At 38.0% G+C, this 18,719-nt stretch overlaps 1 protein-coding gene across 1 annotated transcript in view; it reads left to right on the top strand.

Annotated features, from left to right (window-relative positions):
• The window catches only part of LOC126368394 (sodium-dependent nutrient amino acid transporter 1-like), a 37,160-nt gene extending 19,362 nt beyond the window's left edge, over nt 1-17,798 (top strand). Inside the window, exons 3-10 of the mRNA XM_050012363.1 lie at nt 8,126-8,268; nt 9,986-10,026; nt 10,816-10,908; nt 12,368-12,631; nt 13,766-13,973; nt 15,131-15,347; nt 16,406-16,662; nt 17,054-17,798. Of these exons, the coding sequence (XP_049868320.1) occupies nt 8,126-8,268; nt 9,986-10,026; nt 10,816-10,908; nt 12,368-12,631; nt 13,766-13,973; nt 15,131-15,347; nt 16,406-16,662; nt 17,054-17,518 (1,688 nt within the window). The 3' untranslated portion in view covers nt 17,519-17,798. The remainder of the gene's footprint in view (nt 1-8,125; nt 8,269-9,985; nt 10,027-10,815; nt 10,909-12,367; nt 12,632-13,765; nt 13,974-15,130; nt 15,348-16,405; nt 16,663-17,053) is intronic.
• The last annotated feature ends 921 nt before the right edge of the window (nt 17,799-18,719 follow it).

Consider the following 18,719-nt stretch of genomic DNA (forward strand, 5'->3'; position numbering starts at 1 on the left):
GGAAGTAGCTGAAGTAGACAAGTCTAGCAGTGGGTACATCTGTGAGTTGTCGGATTCTTCTGACGGCATATGCTGCTGAACTTAGCTTGCCCGCTAGTGATACAATATGTGGGCCCCATTGAAGTTTTGAATCTACAGTAATTCCTAAGAAAACGGTGTGTTCAACAAAATCTAGTTTCTCGTCGTTAATTTTAATGTTATTATTTACTTTCTTTACGTTTGGTAGAACAAATTTAATACACTTCGTTTTCTTAGCATTTAGAACTAGGTTATTTACTGTAAACCAGCTTAGAACCTGCGACACAGCGCTGTTTGCTTCGTCAAGTTCCTCTAACTTTCTATCGATTTTAAATATAAGAGAAGTATCATCCGCGAACAGTACAATGTCAGCTTGGTTCTGTACTACATAAGGTAAATCATTTATGTACACTAAAAAAAGGAACGGCCCCAAAATGGATCCTTGAGGAACTCCCATTTGAACATGAGAGCCCGAAGAAGTCGTACTATTGATTTGTACCTTTTGTATCCTATCACCTAGATATGAATTTAACAAACTGAGAGCTCCATTATTTAATCCATAGTGCCTCAATTTCAAAAGCAAGGTCTCGTGATCCACGCAGTCGAATGCCTTAGACAAGTCACAGAATACTCCTACGGCATTCTGCGACTTCTCCCAAGCATCGAAAATGTGTCGAACAAATGTGACACTCGCGTCTGTTGTAGACCGACCCTTAGTAAAACCAAACTGCTGGCTGTGAAGTAAGTTATTTAGATTAAAATGACATAGCAGTTGGTCGAGAATAATTTTCTCGAAAATTTTACTAAGTACTGGTAGAATAGAAACCGGTCTATAATTCGTGGGGTCTGATTTTGTGCCCGATTTAAAAAGAGGTATAACTTTACTGATTTTCATTAAATTTGGAAAAGTGCTATTTTCAACACTCATATTAAAAATGTAAGCTAGATATGGTGCTAAGATATCAATAACAGAGCTCATCAATTTGACAGACAATCCCCATAAATCTTTCGAGGTTTTAAGTTTCAGCTGTTTGAATACTTTAACAATACTACTCGGATCAACGCGTTTAAAATCAAATAATTCAGTGCAAGCAGTAACATTACTTTTCAACAATATATCAGCTTGAACAGGAGAGGACCTGAGAGATTCTGTAGTTTTTACAGGGATGTTCGTAAAGAATTTATCAAAAACTTCAGCTACATCTTTATCTTGTTTAACTAACCCAGTGCTCGATTCTATATTATATTCTAATTCACGCGGTTTCGAAGCCTTTGTTTCGCTATTTATTACTTGCCAAACTGCCTTTATTTTATTATCCGCGGTCTTTATTTTACTACTAATATGCATCTGTTTGGCTGTATAACACACTCTTCGAAATATTTTAGAATAATTTTTGACGTAGCTTTTAAAACTATCAGTGTGTGTATACGTTTTTTCCTCATATAAAGAATAAAGAGTATTTCTACTTTTGCGAATGCCTACGGTAGCCCAGTCACTGAACTTGAATGATTGACTGTTGGTAACTACCTTTTGAGGAAAATTATTTTCAAATTCTTTATGGATTATAGTAAAGAAATCCCTGTAAAAATCGTCAGGATTGTCTGTATCAAAGTTTGGACAAGGTAAGTTACTTATAAGACTATTTCGATATTTCTCTATCCGAGTATCAGTGATGGGTCGTGTACGAAATTTAATTTTCTGAACATTTTTAAGTACTGGAAAACTGACCAGCTGCCCACTGTGATCTGACTTAAAACAGTTAAGGATACTGTTGTCTTGAAAGTCGCAATTGCAAAAAACGTTATCTAAACATGAGGCAGTTGTTTCTGTAATTCTAGTTGGCTCCATAAATATATTAACAAGGTTAAAAGATGTAAACAAACTTAGAAATCTAGTTGTAATTGAATCTACTTCATATAAATCAACGTTAAAATCTCCACACACTATAATGGCTTTATTACTTTTAGATATGACCTTCAGTACATTTTCCATCACTGATTCAAAAACTGTGAAGTTAGCACTGTATGGGGGTCTGTATACGGCTACAACAATATGTTTCTCTGTTTCTATACATGAAATCTCCATAGTGCCCTCTATCGAAAGTCCAGTAATATCTTTGCGTTCTTTATATTTTAAACTATTTCTGATAAAAATAAGGGAGCCACCACGTAATTTGATCTTTCGACAGAAAGCGCTAGCGAAATGATAATTTTTAAAATCGAATAACAATTCATAATCCTTTAACCAATGCTCTGTAATACATAAAATGTCAATAAAAAATGTCTCTAAAAATAATTCTACGTCTAATTCTTTGCCAGAGAAGCCTTGAATATTTTGGTGAACTAGTTTTAATATTCCAAGCTTCTCTTTTGTCTTATTGTCTAGTTTAAAGATGAAGTACCATTCGTGGTACATGGCTGACTACCGTCAATAAAAAGTTTTGTACTGTAAAAGACAGTACAGTCAATAAGTTTACTGCCTGGTCTGGCAGAAGTGTCTGTAATATAAAAAACTAGTACTGAACATATAATTTTTTTAAAGTACTTAGATAGATATATTCTATCTGTCGTTATTATACAATTTCGAATAAACTTATTCAAATCTAAATAAATAATATTACTATGATGACAGGTTCTGTTATAAAGGTGTTGGTTGAGAGAAAATATGTAATTATTTTCCTCACTAGCTAATGTATTTGAGTATGGAAAAGAACAAATAATTAAGTTTCCACACTCAACAGTCATTAGTGACCTATGATACCTAGTCAATTGCTCTTTTGTGAGCCCTGTACTATTGCCTACTAAAAGAATAACGGTAGTGTTTGCATCATATTTACACTGGAATAATTTTGTGATGATTTGCGAATATGACGCGCCAGGCATGCACACATTAATAATGTCATGATCAAAAGAGTTTTTTAGAAGTAGTCCTAAACCTATGCCTATATCGTCCGAGAACACAACAGTCTTTTTCGCTAGACGTGGGACACAGTCTTTCTGGGGCGCGACGATGTTTGGCAATGCGGTCGCGACCTTTTCGGGCCCTCGCAGCGCCCCACCTGTCGGCGCAGCGGGCGCGGGCGCCGCGGGCGGTGGCGCTGTCGCTGACGCCCCGCGCCTCGAGGCTCCGCGAGCTCCGACCCTCCGCGGCTCGGCTCCCGGCGGCACATCACCGGCCGGCGCGACACTTGGCAGCGCGGCACACGGCGGCTCGTTGTTGGGCGGTGCGGTGTCGCACATCATCACTGCGGCCAGCGGCGCGCCGGCGGGGAGCACGGCACTGCATTTCGCTGCTCTGCGTGACGCAGCCCTACGCGGCGTGGCCCTTGCCGACGCAGCACTAGGCGACGCGACACTGGGCGGCGCGGCTCTGCGTGTCGCAACCCTACGCGATGCGGCCCTGGCCGGCGCAGCACTAGGCGACGCGGCACTGGGCGGCGCGGCTCTGCGTGTCGCAGCCCTACGCGATGCAGCCCTGGCCGGCGCAGCAATAGGCGACGCGGCGATGGGCGGCGCGGCTCTGCGTGTTGTAACCCTGCGTGATTTGGCCCTGGCCGGCGCAGCACTAGGCGACGCGGCACTGGGCGGCGCGGCGTTGCGTCTCACAGCCCTACGGGGCGTGGTACCTCGCGGCGCGGTCTCGCGGCGCGTGGTACACGCGGCGCTGGTGGACGGTGAGGCTCCAGAATCTACGACCAGCCCCCCGCGCTGCAAATCCTCTCTAGACTCGCTGCTTGTTTTGGCGCGTAGTGTTTCCAGCTCCAGGTTTCGGTCGTGCACCAGAGACTCAAGCCGTTCCGTGTTAATTACCAGGGACTCTGTTGCCTTGATGTGTTCGGCAATTTCCTTCTGTGCATTGTCATATAGTTGCTGTATTCGGGCTAATTGGCGTTGGAGTATTTTTAAGTCTAATATAATAATTTCGTTACATAATAATTGGGTTAAGTCGGGGGTTTTGAGTTACTTTATTCTTTTTCGATGAGATTTTTACCGTCGTGGGTTTTTTTTCAAATTTTTTAATTTTGCTTAATTTTTCTTTAATCCTATTATCCCCGGCTGGGATGCGGGGCTTGACTAACAGATATTCACTCCTCGCGATCACCTGAAAATTAAAAAGTGTCATTTTGTTGTTGGAGAAGGTTAAAGAGGCTGTAAAACTCTTTATTGTATACAAAAAAAAAACATTATAAGATACACAAATACAAACAAATGAGCGATACGAAATGCGGCCTTATTCCTAAGGTAGCAATTTATTCTAGGTTTAAGTATATCTACAGAATATAATTTTAGTAAAAACGTAGCGAAACGTAATAAATAAAATAAAACAGGTAAAAAGGTTCTTATAATAATTGATATTTCTAGGTCGGTAATAAAAAAGGCTATTAACAGAGTTGTTTAGAAGTTTGAAACTAAATAATGACTTTAATTATAATTACGAAAACTATAGAAATATTGTTGGAAAACCATTAAATTTATGTCATTATCCTGTCGAAAAAAATCTATTACTTACAGAATAGTGAAATAGGGCCGATTGATATCTAAATAAAGAAAACAATTATTATAGCTAAGGCGCGTGCGAACCTTAGAATACGAAATAAAAAATCGTTCACAAAAGAAAAGAAAAATCGTTTTGATTATAATTTTATTAACAATAGTTCAGAATTTCCTCATTCAATATTAATTTATTCAATTCACTGTCCAATTATTTTAATAACAATTATAATATTTGATAATGACTATTGTCTTAGCGGTTCAAAACTTCGGCGACTGAGTTGGCTACCAGCCTAAAAGCCTAAGGCTCTGTCCACACTCAGTGAATGCGCCGCCGGCCGCATGTACGCAGTACGCGCTCTGCACGCGAGTAGCTACAGCAACAGTTTTGTGCGCAACTTAAGCGCAGTTCGCGCGCATGTAGCCATTGAAATGACAGATGGCGCGTAATTGACGCTCATGCTGCCCGCAAACAGGGGGCCTAAAAAGGCAACAACAAATCAATTCATCTAAAAAAACAATATTGCAATTTGACATTTGCGCATAGACTCATACATAAGTAAATGCGCAGTGTCAACAAAATTTCAAATACCAAAATTGCTTTTTTAGTTGTATTGATCGTCCGATTGTCCGAAAGTAAGATGATCCGTGCTGCGGATGGGACGTTAAGCCGTTGGTCCCGGTTACTACTTACTGACGTAAGTACGTGGTCATAACAGGAGTCATGTAAGGGGTTTTTGGCGGCTCGAAAAACCCTAACACCCTACCCTAACCTAATAACCCACACTGCTTCAATGTGGGTTTTTTAACCGATTACGTAATGCACCCATGCAGCTCGCGAGCCCTTCGCAAACAGGCACATTCGTGGCACATTCGCTGAGTCTGAACGGAGCCTCAACGAACTTCAGTTCAACGATAGTTAGTTATACTACTGCCAGTTATGTCTTTGTACTTAAGGAAACAGGCTGGCCGCTAGCCCAAGTTCCGTCAAATCTTTGAATTTTACATAGATAACATACAAAGATTATATTATTATGTCCTTCTATGCTGGACCTATCTAAACATACATATAGAAACGCTTATTTCACCGGGTAAGCAGAGACTATGGCATTCCATTAGGTTCGAATCTGACACACTTCTCTTACTTCTTCCACATTCATCAAACGATTACGAGACCAACTAAAGAATAAACCACCTTCCAGCATATTTTATAACTATGTCAACGGTTCCCTAACGTGTGCGCATTGCTCGCGGACATTTACCGCCAAAATAGGGTATATTAGTCACGTCAGAGTTCACCATCGAAGCTCAACTAGGTAATGAAGTAGCAGTCGCCGTTGCCAATTACGCTAAGGATGACATTATTATTAGTTGTTTCTGGAGTAAAATAGAAAATATTTAAAAAGCAGTGCAAAATGGGTCATATCTCTTAAACTGTAAATAATCGCTGAACATACGCGTTAGTGATTAGCATAACCCTAAGAGCGTTCTATCTCTGGACTTCAGCTTGACACTATTTCTTAAGATACTCACATACACTTACAAAAGGTATGTATAAATTACGTATAACAACTTTTTAACGAAGGAAAACCAGTGGATGGTACTTAATAGAGCCAGTCGAGTGAACGTTTCATTATCAGTAGTCTAATCTGCTTAAAACTGTTTGAAGTAGATTACGCTAATAGCAATGGAGCAGCTAAATGTACCAACTGTACACCAGAACTGCAAAATGGTACCTACCTTTGTTCGTATTTTGCTTCTGCGATTAAAGCATAAACATCAGCTTTTAGCTGACCTACGACATAATAACATCCAGAACATATCCTCAATTGTAACCTCTCCAAGACGAGTTACATTAGTATGTATGTATAGTTATGGACTAGTAGTTTTGACAAACTACTACGGCACGGTGACCCGCACAGTGTTTGATCCTCAATATCAAGTTCAAGTGTCAACGGCCTCCGTGGTCCAGTGGTTTGAGCGTTGAGCTCAAGATCCGGAGGTCCCCGGTTCAAAACCCGTTGGGGACATATCACGAAAGTCACTCTGTAATCCATAGTTTAATTAGGACATTATAGGTTGATCACTGATTATTTTATTTTTATTTTATTTATTTAGATAGGTATACCAACAGTACACATATTGTGAAGTTATAAAATGCAAGCTTAAATTATCCGAAAGTAAGATTATCCGTGCTTCGGAAGGTACTTTAAGCCGTTGGTCCCGGTTACTACTTACTGATCTAAGTTAGTAGTAGTGACATGAGCCGTGTCAGGAGCCTTTGACGGGTCAATAGTAACCCTGATACCAGGGTTGATGGGGTTGGTAATCCACCTTACATACACACGGTAGAAGAAGAAGATGATAAATCTCGCACACAATTGGTTACTTGACAGTTGCAACAATAAAATAATGAAATATGTCGGATATGGTAGTTTATCATTTAACGATAATAATATCCAATAGTTTTTTATAAAGTTCGTTTTAATTTTTTTATTTTTACAACAAAAAAATGCGATTTTGTATCTCTGTATTCCAAGACCCGTAACACGGGCGGCCATGATTAAGCTTCGTGTGACGTCACATTTCACCAAATAAACAAACCATCTGTCAGGTTTCAAGTCGTACTATCATATCCCCATTTAAACGCGGTAAGAACCCGTTATTATGTGTTTCAAGTTGTACTGTTTGACAGTTTCCTTGCTTATAGAAATGTAAAGTTACATTGTATTTTTTTTAAACACTTATCCGAAAACTGTCTAGTAGATAATAAATTCATGACCGTTAGTAATCAGTACATTGGTAGATAGAGCCATAGCTGGCGAGAAGTAAAAAAGAAGAAGGTTTTTTTTTGGCACGTTCAATTCATTTATTACTAATTATAAGCGTAATATGGGTACTGGCAGAATATCAGTGTTGGTGAGAGTGGGCATTCGTACCATACTCTTAGAACAATATGCTGAGTCAGTCCCATTTCCCTGGGCAGTGTTAGCTACTAGTCACAAATTGTTAAACTTAATTTATGTAAATGCTTTTGTAACCTTCACTGTTTTGGGAATAAAGTTATTCTATTCTATTCTATTCTAAAAAAAAGTAAAAATTATTTATTTACCTACCAAATAAAGTAAAAGTGGGTGTACTATTACAGCGCTGCCTACCCTTTTGGGAATGTAGGCGTGATGTATATTACTTTGTGTGTTATCTTAAGTCATCCAACATACTTAAAATTTTTTTAATTTATTTCGTTCTTATTTCTTTGCAAGCTGTCTTTTAATATCTTGTATGTCTACTTCTGTCTATGGTACTTTACACATACATACATAAACAGCCCATATACGTCCCACTGCTGAGCAAACCCCTTAATTAACCGGAGGGGGTATGGAGCATACTCCACCACGCTGCTCCACTGCGGGTTGGTGGAGGTGTTTTTACGGCTAATAGCCGCGACCAACGGGTTAACGTGCCCTCCGAAGCACGGAATCATCTTACTTTTTCGGAGAATCAGGTGATTCAAGCCTGAAAAGTCCCACAAAGTGATTTCGACAATGTCCCCAGAGCCTAACGCTCTAACCACTAGACCACGGAGGCTGTGTAAACACACTGTTTTTTTTTTCAGGAGTCGGCCATTTAAGAATCCTGACGTCATACCTATGCTGCGTCTACAACATGATGTATGTGTCGTTAGCTGCAGCGTATCTGATATGGATCGGGAAAGGATCGTTCCCTTTGAGGGATTGCACTAAGCTACACATTACTCCTGTAAGTAGATTTTAGTTTGCTTTAGTTATTAAGGCAAGTCCCCCACGACGCCGATCGCCGAGGCGGCAGGCGGAGCGATTCCCGTGATATTTATCGCGTCTACGTAGATAATGAAAGTCAATAAATCAATCAATCAATAATACTTTATTGCACAACAACATATATAAAAGACATAAATATACGAATAAAACATAAGCACAATAGGCGCGGAAAGTCGTGCCGCAGGGACTGGTATTAAATAGGTAGATATTGGCAAAAGAAAGTAATTTTATAATTTGATATATCTTTCAACATCATAAAACTTTTCGAGGGAGAATATTTTTTATCCATGCTGTTACATACCTAAGTTATTATATCTGAATGAAGTATTTTGTCAGTACCAGTGTATTGTAACTATTATTTTATAGACTGAAGTCAATTAAGCCCCACGAAATCCAAAATTAGTTGTTAATGGTTGTGACAACTTATTTACTCGTTATAATCTGGGAGTCTTCAATGCTAGACTGAATAGGCATTTGCTAGGTAAGCGTGATCCACCCTAGACCACATAGCCACTTACCATCAGGTGAGATTGAAGTCAATCGCGGGTCTATATTATTAAAAAAAAACTAAAACCATAATTGTTCTCAACTAAGTAGACAACACAAGGTCAATGTATGTATACAAGTTAAAACGTAGAGTTACGAAGACACTATCAAAAGCCCTTGTCCCTATAGATATAATTATCTGCGAAGGGTCTGCCTGTGAAAATAGGTACACGTTATGTAAATGAACCTTATTACAGTTGGTTTAGAGCTGGAATTAAGTATACAGGGTGTTAGTGACATCGTACCGAATACTGAAAGGGATGATTCAGACCATGATCCTGAATTAGTATCAAGTGGAATTTATCGTCGTAAAAGTCATAATTTTTTTGGGACTTTTAAAATTATTTTCAATTCTTTACTTTTGCGATTGAAAATTCCACTTGATAATAAATAACTCAGAATGGTTACAGTCATGAGCAATATAATGTAGCCACTTTAGGACTCTGTCGCACTAACATATTTGACATTTTGACGTGACTTATTGTAGATTTGCCGCAGATGGCATTAACTACTTGGCCGGAAATAACAAGTGGGAATCCCTACTTCGTCGCTCCATTTTGCCGTGAAAGACGGATAAACAAACAGACAGACACACAAATACACTTTCGCATTTTAAAATTAGTGTGGATTTTCAAGGTCAAAAATGGACAATGTAATTTTTTATTGATAGTTCGAAAAAGTAATACTCACTATATGAGCTTGCGTAGTAGAATGGGTCAGGAGTCAGGACCCTATTTTACGGCCATCAAATGCTTTGACCCGCTTTAATTGGCCCAATTAGCGTATTCTAATGGGGTTTAGTAACGTGTACATAACATTAATAGTGTGTGACCTATTTAGACCTAAAACATCATAAGTCAACACAGCATAAGTCACTGTATTATACATGTAGATACTGCGAATTATTTATGTTAACATACATATACTATACATATATACATAAACTCACGCCTATTCCCACCGGGATAAGCAAAGACTATAGAATTCCATTTGCTTCGATCCTGACAGACATTCATCAATCGCTTCATAGACGCACGCCGGTTCAGATTAGATCGTGCTAAAACTTGTCTAAGGACATATCCAATTTGCTATTGATTTTAAAGATAACTATAATTATTATTTCTTTTCAGCAAGGCTATGAAAACAGAATGAACGCTTCAGAATGCTTTAAGTAAGTGTTTTTAATAAATATATTTTATTATTCTTATAAATATTATATTTTATTATTCTTATTAGATGAATAATGTATATCATTTTACAATCCTAACATTAACCCTGGCACCAGGGTTGGTGCGGTTGGTAATCCACCTACAACGATAGAAGAAGAAAATCTTAATATGTAGATAAATTTAAAATGTAATTTTGAAGTATGTTTTTTTCTATGATTCCATGTTGTAGAATTTTGAAACTTATATTTACGTAATGCTGTTTATTTTTCCCATTACCTTACTAACTAAACTTTACGTTTTTCCGCCTTACTACTAGATAATATAAAAATTGTTTACTAAGGCGGTTATTACACGACGCGGTCAACCGCACAGTCATTTGCTTTGTGAGGTGGTGCTCGTGTGTTAAGAATAGATGATTTACATACAAGCGTATCCCGGACAATTCATACAAAAAACCTCGTTTTACATAGACACTACATATTGACGTTATCGTACACGTAAGACTAAAAAAAGACTAAAGTAACACCGAGGGGGTGAGGTAACCCAGCTTAGCCGCTGGTGGGGAACGGAAAGTTGCTGTTCTATACGTAGAATTATTCTTTATTCTATGATAATATTATTCAATAACCCCCTGCCAACCAATCACTCCCTACACACTTTCTTACTGCCTTGCCAATCGCCTCATTGTCTGTCGTTCACGACCGCGTCGTATGTTAACCGCCTAAGTATTTCAAAAGAAAATTCCTTATTTTTGCATTGATAATTATTAAAATAACCCTTACCTGTTTCAGTGCAACATTTTTGGCGCCATTCACGGAATACCCGCAGTATCTCGGCATAATGTCAATTTTAATATTCATTTTATGGTTCTTCGTGCCCATTCTGTAAGTAATAATATTCGCATTACCTTATAATTTTATTACGCACAGATTTCATTTTTGGGGTTCCGTCATTTTGTTGGAGTTGAAACTTTATGTTGAATAACAGCAAAAGCAAAACACACTAAAAAAAGCAAATGTAAAATACAGCGAGATAGTAGTAGTGACTGTAGTCGTTACTTGAGCCATGTCAGGGGCATTTGGCGGCTCAATAGTAACCTGACCAGTATTAGTCACCAGCATTGATCAGGTCGGTCATTGAACTCACAACCCACACGAGAATAGAAGACAGCAAATGAAGATTTACTGTTGCTTTAACTTGACTATTAGTACAATACTCATAATAAGCGGGTAGGTATCTACTATCATTTAGTAAGTTTAGTGATGTAATAACCACCAGGGTTGCTGAGGTTAGTAATCGACATCACAGAAGACGAAGAGGAGGTTCGAGTAATGTAATTTGTATTTTTATATCAAATGTAACATTTTAATATTTAAAATTCACTGATGTATTTTAAAAACTCTTTTGTACCGAACCCTCAACAAAAACATGATTTCATTCTTTACCACATTTTTTCCCGGAGGAAATAATTAAAACGAGGCACACAGTGACATTACTTGTGTACGGATTATTGACGCAATTTACGTAAAATATGGTTTTAATTCATAACAATGTGTGAAAGCAAGAGTGTAGATAAAAGGGGAAAATAGTATTGTATAAGTTTATGAAATAGTTTTTCTTTTTGATTATATTAGAATGTCAATGTTTTGTTTTAATGCTGTTTATCTAGTCATGGTTCTCTTTAGGTAATTCGGCTTTTTCTCACCTGTCACCTGCTCCATTAATGCTCAGTGGAGCTACTTGGTACCAGAACTCACTTCATCATCATCAATTTAAGAGCCACGCTCTTGTCGGTGTAGCATTTTCCATTCCAGTCTATCAAACGCCAATTCCTTGACTTCCCTATAAGACACGACGTTAACCTTTTCTTTAATCTGTTCCATGTAAGCTCTTCTTGGTCTCCCCCTTCCCTCTCTTTCCTTCTAGCTTTCCTTCTATGATGTTTTTAATGAATTCGTCGTGTCTTATTAGGTGTCCAATCATCTTGCCTCTTCTGTCCTCAATAATTCTCAGAACTCACTTAAGATCTACGAATAAGTCCAGTATTATAGGTGGCCCCAGCCTTATGTTACGCACTATGAACATTTCGCGTTAAGGACATTTCGCATTTAGGACTATTCGCGTTTAGGCCATTAAACTTCTAAGTCAACTCGCATTTAAAATTATGACATTAGATATGTGTCAAGGGAATAACTACTTAATAAGAGAAAAAAAAAATAAGTACAAAAGTCTTTATTGGACTCAATCAAAGTCTTTAAAGACTCAAATCAAACAATAAATTAAACAGTTCACGTGTCGACTTTTTTTCCCAATAATTTTATTTTTATTCTTTTTAATTTCCAGGTTATTCCGTCTCCGAAAATCCCTGAAAGTGTCTCTGAACATTCTCGGGCCGCTGGTGATCATCATGGTAGTGGTTCTGTGCACATTTCTGGCTGATAACCGGGTTTTGACGTCACTCTTCCGATCCTGCAAGCACTGGGCGCCGCTGGCTGGGCCGTACATATGGCAGAGTGCATTGGTGCAAGCCTTGCTGTCATCGCAAGTTGTTGGGGGATACTTGATATCTGCTGGGGGTACTGTATATAGACAGTCTGATGTTCGATGGTGAGTTATATTTCATTATAAATACCTACAATCCTACATACATTGCAGATGGCGATAAGTATGAGAATTTTGTATGGACTGTCCGGAGTGTGCCAACAGCTTATCATGCCTTCTTGCAGAATCTTTGTAAGCATAACATAAGCTCACAACTATATTATATCAATAGACGCAGTCAGACGCAGGTACATTTTATCACCAGATGAACACCTCAACGAGCTTCCTGTTAGACCAACGTGATAAGTGGTAAGCCGAGCTGATGGTCGAGCCAACTGTGTTAGTGAAAACTGCGTTTGAAATGAATTAATAACTCACTGGTGCAAATCCCGTACCGCTCGCCGTTTGAGAAACAAGCCGGTGTACTGTTCGTCGTAATATCCTGATATTAATTCATTTCAAACGTAGTTTTCACTAACACAGTCGGCTCGACCATTCTGGTTCGACCCTTCTAGATAGCGATACGGCTCACCACCTATCACGTTGGTCTAACAGGATAAAGCTAAAAATTGGCTTCTGGGAGTTGTATGACATCATCACGTCCTATTGCCTGATGACGCAATAAGCTGGAAGTAATGGGGGGGGGCACATTTTTTTTTTGCATTTGATATTTGTTTGCATTGCGCACTGAATTTTATATGCGCAAATGTCAAATTGCTATTTTGAAATGAATTTCTTCGATGTGGCTTTTTAACCCCCTGATTATTTGCGGTTTTCTGAGTCATCATGCAATCAGACGTGCTGACGTCATACAACCCACTAATAATAATTTACTCTTTAGTCATATTGGCGCACAAATTAATTTCTGGACAATGAAGAGAATTAATTGTCTTCTTATTCCTCGTAGGCGTAGCTTAAATCGTAATCAATTACCCGAATGTTACTTAAATATTCAATCATATTCATAATTGCGTTGGTCTCGAACATAATTTCAAGAATTTTGATAGCTTTTGCTCACAATTTGTGATAATAATCAATTCAATAGCATAAACATTGTTACCTATATATTGTGATTTCTTGTATTCAAGGTCTGTGATTACTTGTGGCCCACTTCATTAGGGATTACGGGCTTGAGTTTAGGAACATATGCATGTGTGTGTGTGTGTGTGTGTGTATGTATGTATTATTGTTTTTTTTTAGGACGTCAACATTAGTGATAACAACGAACGTCATAGCCGGGTGGTTGTGGGTGTTATTCTGGGAGCTGACCGGGGGTGAAGGAAATAAGGATACAAGCTTCATATCAATTCTAGTCCTAATATACCAGTCTTCCATATCAGAAAAAAGGACCAAGGAATGGCCTCTGCTTGCGTTTGGAGCGGTATTTGTATCGGGCGTTATAACTTTGGTAAGTTGGGATTTCAGGACCCCGTTAAAGAACCCGCCGGCGTGGTCGACGATTTCCCTCAATCAGCACTTATCGCTATCGACCCACTAGGGTCAATTAATTCTTTCAAATATTTTTTCCTCTCAGGCGACGCCCTGAGCCGAGGTTCGCGCCCAACTGGGCACCTTCAGGCCTGTTGCCTTAAACGTTGTACCGGGTGATCGCCTTCAGCGCTCCCCATTTGTCCGGCCAAGTAGTTAATGCTATCTGCGGCAAATCTACAATAACATACGTCAAAAAAAAAAACATTTAATTGGCTACTCGACAGTAGTAACAATAAAATATGAAATAATGTCGGATATGGTAGTTTATCATTTGATTATAATTATCTGACAGTTTTTTTTAATTAAGATTAGTTTAAATGTTTTATTTTTAAAATAAGAATGCGTTCTTTTATCTGTGTATTACAAGACCGGAAACACGGGCGGCCATGATTGAGCTTCGTGTGACGTCACATTTTACAAAATAAACAAAAACTATCGGTCAGGTTTCATGTTATAGTGTTTGACAGTTTCTTTTTTTGTTGAAATGTGATGTCACTGGGGGAAATGTCACGTGACCAACCGTTTTCAGGCGAAATTTTAAATATTTGAAGAAAAATAAGTTATTCGAGAAAAATAAAATAATTTTAGAGGTATATAGTAAGTGTCTGTATTTTTTAAAATACTTATCCGAAAATTGTTAAGTAGCCAATCGGAGGCGAATCTATTGCTATCAACCTGGCATAAATCCTGGAAACCGTGATATCATAGGGTCCACAGGATACCAGCGTCTTGTGCTGAGGGAGGCCTTTTTACGTCAAGACATTCACCACCACCTTTTATCATTTCGACGAACAACATTTTTCTCTTATTGTTATGTTGTGAAAGTTTTACCAAATTTACCAAATTGGAGACTTCCTTAAAAAAGGTATATAAAACGATTGATGAATGTGGAGGAAGCAAGGGAAGTGTGTCAGGATCGAAGCAAATGGAATTCCATAGTCTCTGATTACCCCGGTGGGAAATACGCGTCGGTTTATGTATGTATTTGTAAATTGTATTGTTCTTGTTTGTAGCGTCCTTTTATAAGTAATGCAGGCTTAAAATATGCTAATACTGGTCTTAATATTTTTCCAGCTAATACTCCTATTCCCAATCTACGATAAGCTTCAAAGAATGACAGGGGACCATTGGCGGTTGGTAGCCACAGCAGGGTCTGCCGTCGGTACTGCGCTTACCGTCGCTATCCTGGCCCGAGGGTTGGAAGTCGCCTCCATACTTGACGAGCTCGTGGTCCCCATCCTAGCCATATTCACCACTGCCGTCGAAGTTGTTGGATTTGTGTTCATTTATGGTGAGTATCTGAAACAAATCATGTTCATACAAGCAGTTGTTCCTGTAAAAACCGAACCTGTGAAACCTTTAGGTTAGGTAAGCGGATACACTGAGAAATGGGATAACGCTAGGGAGGTGATGATCTGAAAATCATATAAAATGACTCGTTGCTCTACTCTTGGTACTAAAATAAAGAACGAGTGAAAGAAAAGTCACAATACGGAGTCCGTATGAGTTCAGAGTTCTTTTCTAGAATCTTTTTTATCTTTGTAATGACGTCAATTAGAACCATCGATATACTTGCGGTATTTTGCAGAAGATAAAATCAGTTTTGGAAGCATTTTTTTTGGTTTACATCAATGTGGTTAAAATTATATAACTAGTTCTTTGCTTTATCTAAATAAAACAAGACCAGCGTAATCAAAAATCGTTTGATTTACTATAATAATATCATTAACTGTAGCCGTAGTTAGTGATTCCTAAAAGCTTGCATTAGAGCTTGTCCACAAAGGGCGAATTCGCCGCGAAACCATTCGCGCGAAATGATTCGCGCGTTAGTGAGATACTAGACAGCAATACATCGCGATTTGTCACTTAAAATTACGAATAATTAAAACATTAAAACATTCCTAAAATATATTTTTAAGATGTAGTTTACTTAATCGTCTACTTATAGAATAGACAATCACATAATCAACGACAAGTATACGTAATTGACATTACACAAGAAAACAATAAAAAAATATTGCGTCACTGCTACCATACAAATGATTGTTAATTATCAGTTGTAGTAAATATTGAAGCCACGTCGTATAAAAACAAACGTATTTCTTCATTTATGATTACTTCATTAGCTAGTGTAATATTAGAGATCTGTCAATTATGTCGTAATAAAGTTCGTATTTTTTTGTTCATCACTAATTTCAAAGCAACGTTCTTGTCGGTGTAGCATTTTTTGTAAAAAATTCAATAACAAAAGTGACTGCCGGTTGTAATCGAAAGACTTCTGGCGGCGTGGGTGGTTCTATATGTGTTTATCAATCTACTACTGTTCTAACATTCTTTATTTTTTTCCAGGTTGGTGTTACCTCACAGTCGATATAGAGTTCCTCACCGGGGGTAAGCTATCTTGCTGTTGGATGACCACCTGGTCTATTACTCCAGTCCTTCTGTTCGGAGTAACGGGCTGGTGGCTTCGAGCCCTCATCAGATCCACCTGGGGCCAAATGCAGACTTTATGGCCTCTAGTCGCCGTCTTTGTCGCGATTCTCGTGGTTATGGTCATTATGGCAGCCGTAGCAGTCGCCAAAGAAGAACAGTATAATTTATTTACGGTATGTTATTAGCCATTTTTTATTATACATGTGGCAGTGAGCTAGACTGAATGTTACAATAATATTCCTAAGTACTAACTCATGTAGATATTTTGCTAAATAGTCTGTCCCAAGTCTCAACTATTGAATCGTCTACAAGCGGCTTTAAAAGTTTGGTCTAATTAGATGTCAAACTTAGAGTAGTAGAAATAATTAAATATAAACTGACTATATACGTCCCACTGCTGGGCACAGGCCTCCCCTCAATCAACCAGAGGGGGTATGGAGCATACTCCACCACGCTGCTCCACTGCGGGTTGGTGCTTGTAGAAATAATTACTGCCGTCTAATTAGGAACAACCAGGATTTGATTTCCAATTTTAATTGATGCACTAAAACATTCATTTTACAGAAAATAGCAGCAGCATTCAGGCCGTCTCGACTGTGGGGCCCAGAAGAACCGCTAGCAAGATACATATGGATGTCCCAAAGATACGCCAATGACACGCTGAGTTCAGGCAATGATCACGTCGAAAACACCAACTACGCACAAATAGTATTCAATAAAGAGAACGAGAAAAAATACAACGACACCTCATCCAAAAACAACGAATCATACCAAAGTACTTATTATGTTTACACCAAAAACGGACACATAGATGATAGTGAAAGAGTATTCCGAGATGTAGGGCCAATATTAGCCAGTCATAATATACCTAGAAGTAAAAAGAAAGTAAAAGAAGAAGACAAATTTCGTTCTCCAAACATCTGTATAGCTAAAACAGAATTAGGGGGTCCAATAGATTGTAATTGTAACAGACATTTTACTTTAAACGTGCCTAATCTCAGAAATACTGAAGTAAGTACCAGCCTATAGAATAATGAATTAAGGGTAAGCATACAAATAATTTCTTAACTAGTCGAGTTATTTATTAATGAAGCCTTCTATGTATAAGGAATCCGAAAGGTTTTTACGTTTAAGGCAGGGACTACGTTGCAATAATTAATTATTTATTCGAGAAAATGGGGTTACATTCAAATCGAAACAAACGACATAATTAGTAATAAACTTAAGTTGTAATTCGAACGACGATACATCATTGAAGTGATTTATGTACAAAAATTGAGGACATAAATATGAACTGTAAAAATATAAATGTGTTTCATTAAACATTCTCCAGAAAAAGTGTACGCAGGAACCGACAAAAGAAACTAAGTTTTGGCCTACGAAAAAATACGAAAATGATAATCGTTCACACAGAGAGCAAGCTTGGGGAAAAAAATGAAAAATGGTAAAACTTTTTAACATAAATCTCGGAGAAAACTCTCAAAGTATTACTCGTGAGAACCTTTCCAGTTTCTTGGGTGGTATTAACTTATTTTGATAGGTGGGCATCTGTATGGAAATCGAGGTTTGCTTTTAAGCTGATAGCGTGATCGAAATGAATTATTAGATTCTGGAAAAGGACTTAAGAAACTTTTATGCGTGGATCAAAGTTGGAAAATGTATTATGATTATTGGATTGTTTTCTTAGAATATTATTTCAAATTGACAATACTGAATGCTTCAATTGTATTTTGAGAAACAACATAATGTTTTATACAAAATCAACAATCGAGATCTATTTGTAGACATTTTGTTATCTCTGTGAGTCCCTGATTATCAAATAAATCAGAAACAACAGTATATTAGCTGCTGGACGAAACCGCATAAGAGTGGTCTTGGTATTTATGGAGTTACTGTTTTCCGTTAATTGATATTAACGACAACTCTTATTAATTTATTATATTTGTGTAAAAAATATTATAGCTCTATAAACAATATTTATGTATGACTCACAAAAAAGTTTTAAAGAAAGACCAGGTCAAGAGTACTTTAAATCGGGGAGCATGCATGAAGTATTTTATGACAGTGGAGAAAACAAAGGTGGTTTGTCAAGATCATAATAAGTGGAATTCCGTGGTATCTGCCTACCCCAAAAAAAAAGCAAAGCAATCGGTATATAAAGCGAAAGTTGATGGTAGGGCTGACAGAGGAAGACCTAGAAGGACTTACATTGACCAAATTGGAGATGTCC

The sequence above is a fragment of the Pectinophora gossypiella genome, chromosome 7 (assembly GCF_024362695.1).
Source record: "Pectinophora gossypiella chromosome 7, ilPecGoss1.1, whole genome shotgun sequence".
In the NCBI taxonomy this organism is placed as follows: Eukaryota; Metazoa; Arthropoda; class Insecta; order Lepidoptera; family Gelechiidae; genus Pectinophora; species Pectinophora gossypiella.